The following is a 6,180-nucleotide window of genomic DNA, read 5'->3' on the forward strand; positions in this document are numbered from 1 at the left end:
TGAATAAATTGCGTCTCTCTCAGCAGAAGTTGGTTGTTTAATGCCTACTATTGTACTATTTCTAATCCTAATGGCTAACACTTCTACGGCTAAAACAAAGGCTAAGGGGGAGAAGGGGCAACCTTGTCTAATTCCGCAAGAAAGACTGAAAGGTTCAGATATCCATCCACCGTGGTTAACAGAACTTGAGATATCATTATTCAAAACATAAACCCATCTCTGAAAATCAGTACCAAAACCAAATACTTGAAATACATGTTGCATAAAAGTTTTAGACACAGAGTCGAAAGCTTTAGCAAAGTCAACTGCAAGTAAGTACCCAGCTTTATTGGTTGTGTTTAAATAATTAATCGTGTCATCTATTGATCTTATAACTGTGGCGATATTCCTACCTCTAATGTATCCTACCTGATCCTCGTTTACTAGCTTACATATTACATTATTGAGCCTCTCTGCTAAAACTTTTGCTAATATCTTATAGTCGGTGTTAGTAAGTGTTATTGGTCTCCAGTTGTTGAGTTTGTCCCTATCTAAGTCTTTACCTTTGTGTAACAGAGTAATTATTCCTTGCTTTTGAGTGAATGATAGTTCTCCTTTGTGAAATGACTCGATGAAAGAGTCTGTAACAATATGAGCTAATTTAATCCAAAAAAACTTAAGAAATTCGACAGTAATTCCGTCACTTCCAGGTGCAGAACCATTCTTCAATTTTTTCAGCGCATTTGTTGTTTCTTCTACTGATACCATTCCTTCACACAGGTTAGCGTCATTTTCATCTAAGCGTGGGAATGTTTCTTCTTCTATAAATGTGTTAGCTGCTTCAATGACATTTTCTACTGTAGTGCTTTGATTGTAAAGATGTTTGTAGAATGAGACCTGTTCGTGTAAAATGTCATTCTTGTTAGTTATTACTTCTCCTGTATCTTTGTGTAATCGAGTTATAATTTTTCTTTTCCCTCTGGATTTTTCTAGACTAAAAAAATATTTTGTGTTGCGCTCACCCTCTTCAATCCACTTTACTCTTGACCTAATCTGAGCTCCTTTTGCCTTATCTATCTGTAAGATTTCTAATTTTTGCTTTAGTTGTAATAGACTTGCATTTGCTTCTGTATTATCTGGATTCTTACTTAATATTTCTTCTTTTTCTTTTATTTGTTTTTGTATATTTTGAAATTCATTGCGTTTTTTACACGAAAGTTGTTTTCCAAATTCACTACAGAAATTTCTGATGTCTACTTTGCACAGTTCCCATCTACTAATGCTAGATGAATATTCGTTACTATATTTATCTAAAGATGTCTCAAGAAGGCTATTCATTTTTTCTACAAAATCTTTGTTTTTCAGGAAGCTATTATTAAACTTCCAGTATCCGGGACCTCGTGTAAAATCGCTATCGTTAAATTCTATTTCTATCGCCTTGTGATCAGAACCAGGAACATACTGGAGTTCGCAGGAGACACAGAAGTGCATCATGCTTTCTGAGGCAAGGCAATAATCCAGTCGTCTGGCAATGTATGGGTTTGTTCTGCTCCAACTATGATCTTTTTCGGTATGATGGAAAATTCTCCATGAATCTATTAACTCTAAAGATTTAATTATTTCATTAAACTTGTTCACCTCAGCTTGACGATGAGGTTGGCCTGAAATGATATCTAAGTCATTGCTAAGCACACAATTAAAATCTCCCAAGAGCAGAAGGTTCTTATCACTAAATCCACTTAATTGTTCCTGTAAATCATCAAAGAAGGCTAGCTTATCCCTTGAGTTGTTAGGTGCGTATGTGTTAACTAAAATAAAGTCATACTTATCATTTGTTACTGATATGGCTAAGATTCTATTTTGTGCCAGTTTCAAATTAACTTCACCATTGAAATGTTTGGATACCAGTATAACCTCTCCCTTGCTCCTGTTTGTTCCTTCGTTATAGAATAATTTTCCCCCCCACTGCTTTTCCCAAATTGGTGCATCAGTTTTAGTGAAGTGAGCTTCTTGAATACAAATGATATCATAACGTTTGTTTTTCAAATAATTGAATATGGAAGTCCTTTTAAGTTTATTTTTCAATCCCCTAACATTTATCGAACTAATTCTTATCTTATCCATCTAAGCAGATTATATCATTTCATTGTATCTCATGTACAGTGACATTCGTGGAAACACAAATATTCATTCATCGCATTCATAAATCGTAGTCCATCAATCGAAGCCGGGTCGTCAAGGATCTGGGGGACTCAGGCAATGACTTGGGTTGTCAGTCACATACCTCGTCATCCTCGTTGTCAGAGACCGGGGGAGAAGGCCTGTCGGATATCCTACCGTCGCGCCTAGGCTGTTTGCCAGAGGTCTCTGGGCTGCATGTATCCCCTGACCTGCGACGTTTGGGCGTCTCCGAGCGACGTCTGGGAGAGGAGCCGAGTTGCAACGACGAGCGGAGTGTTGTCTGACGTGCCTTAGAACGCCCTCTGGTCTGTTTGACAGAGTCTTTTTTCCCTGACGCATTTTTACCCTCTCTCTCACGCTCAGTTCTTCTACTCTCATTCTCTCTTCTGTCGCGACCACTCTCTCTTTCCTTTCTTTCATCATTCATACACTCACTCTCTTTTTGTGAATTTTCTACCTTTTCAAAGTCACATTGTGGATCTCCCTGCTTGTGACCTGAACGTCTACATGCTCTGCACACCACCTCCTTTGAACATTGTGATGCGTGGTGGTCTTTCTCCAAACATGTTGAACAAATTACGGATTTTTTAACCAGTTTTTGCTCTTTGTGGTAAATTTTTGCGATGAAAATGTTAATTTTCATTGTCTTTTCCAGTGGAACAGAAGGGACAGTTATAAAAATAAACCTCCTCCCAGTCAGAAATCTTGTTAACTTATTATCCGAGTCCCTCGCTCTCTCCATTTTTACAGAGGAACGAAGCTCACACCCTACTTTACTTAGCGCATGTTCTATTTCTGAGTCTGCCACAGATATGGGAACATTGTCTATCCAGACCTTTGTCGACAATTTTTCCTCACCAGAGTCACTTCGAATGATAAAAGGGTTAATGTCTTTTACCTGTTGAGCGGTACCCCTTATCCGTACTCCTTGCACCAGAATAGTCGACCTGGCCTCCCTGGAAGCTGGGTATATACGCCAAAGTCCATTCATCAGCTGGGCGCCAATAACTGAACCCTGCCCTGCCGTTCTTTCTGCAGCAAGACACATCTCCAGCACAGAAACAGGACGATCGCTGGTTACGTTCGGAACGTCTTTGGACTTAAGAAATACTGGGTTCACTCCTGTAGCCATGGCCGAGAACAAGAAGCCAGCGAGAGGACAGAAAGAATGAGAGAAAAAAAATAGAGACAACCACAACAGAGGCAACGACAAATCCCGCAAAAGAAAGCCGTTTTAGAAGACCAAAATATAAAAATAAAAAAGGGTACACAAAAGAAAATAGCTAAGCAGGAACACTGATTAAGGTAAACGAGCAGGAATAAGCAGGATACCCGAATCAAACAAACGTAACAATACAGAAGTGAAAACACAGGGAACTGTAGGCTAAGTCCAGCGAACTTATCTCAGTCGCACTCGGCTTGAGAGAGCAGAAAAAGCGTGACCGCACGCCACGGCGATCGCTCACCGAGTCCAGGTGTAACTAAACTTGTACATCTATCTAGATCCAGAGAAAACAGCTAAATGTTGCAGTGTGACTGCAGTGATAGCCACGTCTCCTTTACCGCGGACTTAAAAAGGATTTTTAATTTTCCTTAAAGATTTTGTGAATGCCCAAGATACACCAGAATAATATGATTTAAACAGTGTTCTCACTGTGAATACTGCAATCGATTTATCACCCTTTAAAAAAAATCATGTTTAAATAATAATTTTTTGACCGTCAGTTAAGGAGCCATGATAGTGTATTGGGTAAGACAGTTTCTTCTCACCCGAACACGCGGGGTTCGAATCTGCCGTCTGGGCTTTTTTTTTTTTTTTTTTTTTTTAACCCGAAGCTTTATGATAACGAATACGGAACACATTTTAACGATTAGATTTTTTAAAAGTGTATCACAAGTGAGTCTTGAAGGCCTTGCCTCTCTTGTTTCACTTCAGATAGTTGAACCTGTATGGCAGTGATGTATCCTTGCATCAGTTCACCAATAAATGGTTATGACCAACAGGAGCAGCACCAACACCTTTTCAATTGTTTCGCTTTACTTACACCTACAGTCGGCATACCTTTGTTTGTTTGTTTTTTGTTGCTGTTTTTTTCAGACTAACCCAACCTCGCATTTTCTGTGTCTTTGTGAATTTGTTTGTTTGCGTTTTGAATAAGCATGCATTTTATTCAGACAACATTCACATTTTCATGTTCACTTTGCACTGACCTTATCTTCAGTGCACGGGCTCGTGTTTACACTTCGAGATTCCTTTTTACGGACTTTGATGACAGCTCGGTTGCAATGTTGAATGAACGAAGCGTGTAAGCTGAAGGCTATTGAGCCACGCTCCCACTGCCAGGTGTTGATATACCTGTACAGAGGAAGACAGGAAGAAACAACAAAGAAAGCAACCAATAACAAGGGAAGCAATCATGATATTTCTTCTCCTTCACCTCCTTCTCCTCTTCCTCTTCATCATCATCACCATTACCATGATCATTTCCATTGATATCATCATCATCATCATAATCATCATCAGTATCAGCATTGTCTACATAATCATATCATCGGCACCATGTTCATTATCTTGCTTATTATCATTATCAACACACACACACACACACACACACACACACACACACACACACACACTTTACATGTTCTTTATGTAAGTATCCTCTGAGGTCTTCAAAGTTTGCTGAAGAGCGTTAATGTCAATCCACGTGTCGACGGGTCTTGCACCACTGTCTACAAGTGTTGAAATGACGCTGCTCCATTGGTGTGTGGACTTGAATTGGGCCAGCAAGCCGCCGCCTTTTCTCGCACACAGCTCCTTTGATCCATCTATTCCCAATTCAGTCACAACAGCAGAGTCAAAGTATGTGAAGCAATTGCCATCAACTGCAATCTGCAACCAGTGAAAACCAAGCTGAAGAAACGCTGAGCTTAATGATTACTGTGAAAAATGTAGCATTTTCCCTGGTGTTTGAAAGTGTGGTAAACTCAATACAAACTCTTGTGAACGAAAAGCGTTTAGTCATACACTGAATAGGGGTATGAAAAATATGTATTAAAACCAGATATGCTAGAAATATTTCACACGTTTCTGAACAAAACCAAACCCCTAAAAACGTTCTGTCCTGTGATGCTCGGAGGCAATATATCCAAATTCCTTTATAAAAAACCCGTCCATCATTCATGCCTCACCAACATTAAAATATGCCTTTTTTTCTTTTTTTACTGTGTAATTCAATGTAAATAACCAGTACTCATAGAGGGATGTTTTTTTCTTCTTTTGATATTTATTATCAGAATGATACAATCTACCTATCTTTCTCCACACACACACACACACACATATATATATATATATATATATATATATATTGTGTGTGTGTGTGTTTAAGCATTTGCAAATCAGTATATATATATATATATATATATATATATATATATATATATATATATATATGTTAGACAGACAGAGAGAGAAAGAGATCGTTACAGAGCCAATTCTGCAATTTCCAGAAGAGTAATGACAGCGAGTTTCATCCTCAGCCTCCACACACTGAGCATGTCTGTCACAGGGAAAGTGTTGATACAGGTCTGGCCATTCAGCCCTGGAACAGTTCCACTTGGAACCAATTGCTCGAGGTTTGTTCTGCCAGAAAGAGAACACGAGCAGGATTGGTCTACACTTGAACTCCATGTACAATAATGACACGCTAAAACAAGCAGAAGAACAATCGCCATGACAATTGTCATCACACCGGTATGGGAATATAACTGGTGGGTTTCCTTTTTTGGCATTCTTAGGATGTTGTCCACAAGGACCTCGGAAAAGTATTGGCCACTTGGAGTCAGTGGAAGTTCCATTGTTACTTAAAAAGATCGCCTTGCTTTCTGGTGGAGTTATAGTTGTACATCGATGAAAGTATTGATTATAACACCTGGGTCTCTGTATGTAACCTGAAAAAGAGATTCAGATTCAGATGGTTTGTTCAATAAGGCCATAGCCCCATATAATCTTCCCTC

The 6,180-nt window shown here is 38.9% G+C and overlaps 1 protein-coding gene across 1 annotated transcript; it reads right to left on the bottom strand.

Annotated features, from left to right (window-relative positions):
- Positions 1-342: 342 nt before the first annotated feature.
- On the bottom strand, positions 343-3,386 carry LOC143276198 (uncharacterized). The gene is made up of 2 exons (XM_076580643.1): positions 3,059-3,386; positions 343-2,467 (listed from the first exon to the last, which is right to left on the bottom strand). The coding sequence occupies exons 1-2, from the start codon at positions 3,290-3,292 to the stop codon at positions 2,252-2,254; spliced, it is 450 nt and encodes a 149-aa protein (XP_076436758.1). The 5' UTR covers positions 3,293-3,386; the 3' UTR covers positions 343-2,251.
- Positions 3,387-6,180: the final 2,794 nt, after the last annotated feature.

This window comes from Babylonia areolata, chromosome 31 (genome assembly GCF_041734735.1).
Source record: "Babylonia areolata isolate BAREFJ2019XMU chromosome 31, ASM4173473v1, whole genome shotgun sequence".
Taxonomy (NCBI): domain Eukaryota; kingdom Metazoa; phylum Mollusca; class Gastropoda; order Neogastropoda; family Buccinidae; genus Babylonia; species Babylonia areolata.

Excerpts from the sequence above, each read along its gene's own strand:
- LOC143276198 (XM_076580643.1), bottom strand. The coding sequence starts at position 3,292 with ATGGCTACAGGAGTGAACCCAGTATTTCTTAAGTCCAAAGACGTTCCG. Across the intron at positions 2,468-3,058 it reads TAAGGGGTACCGCTCAACAG|ACCAGAGGGCGTTCTAAGGC; the intron begins GTAAAAGACATT and ends TCTGTCAAACAG.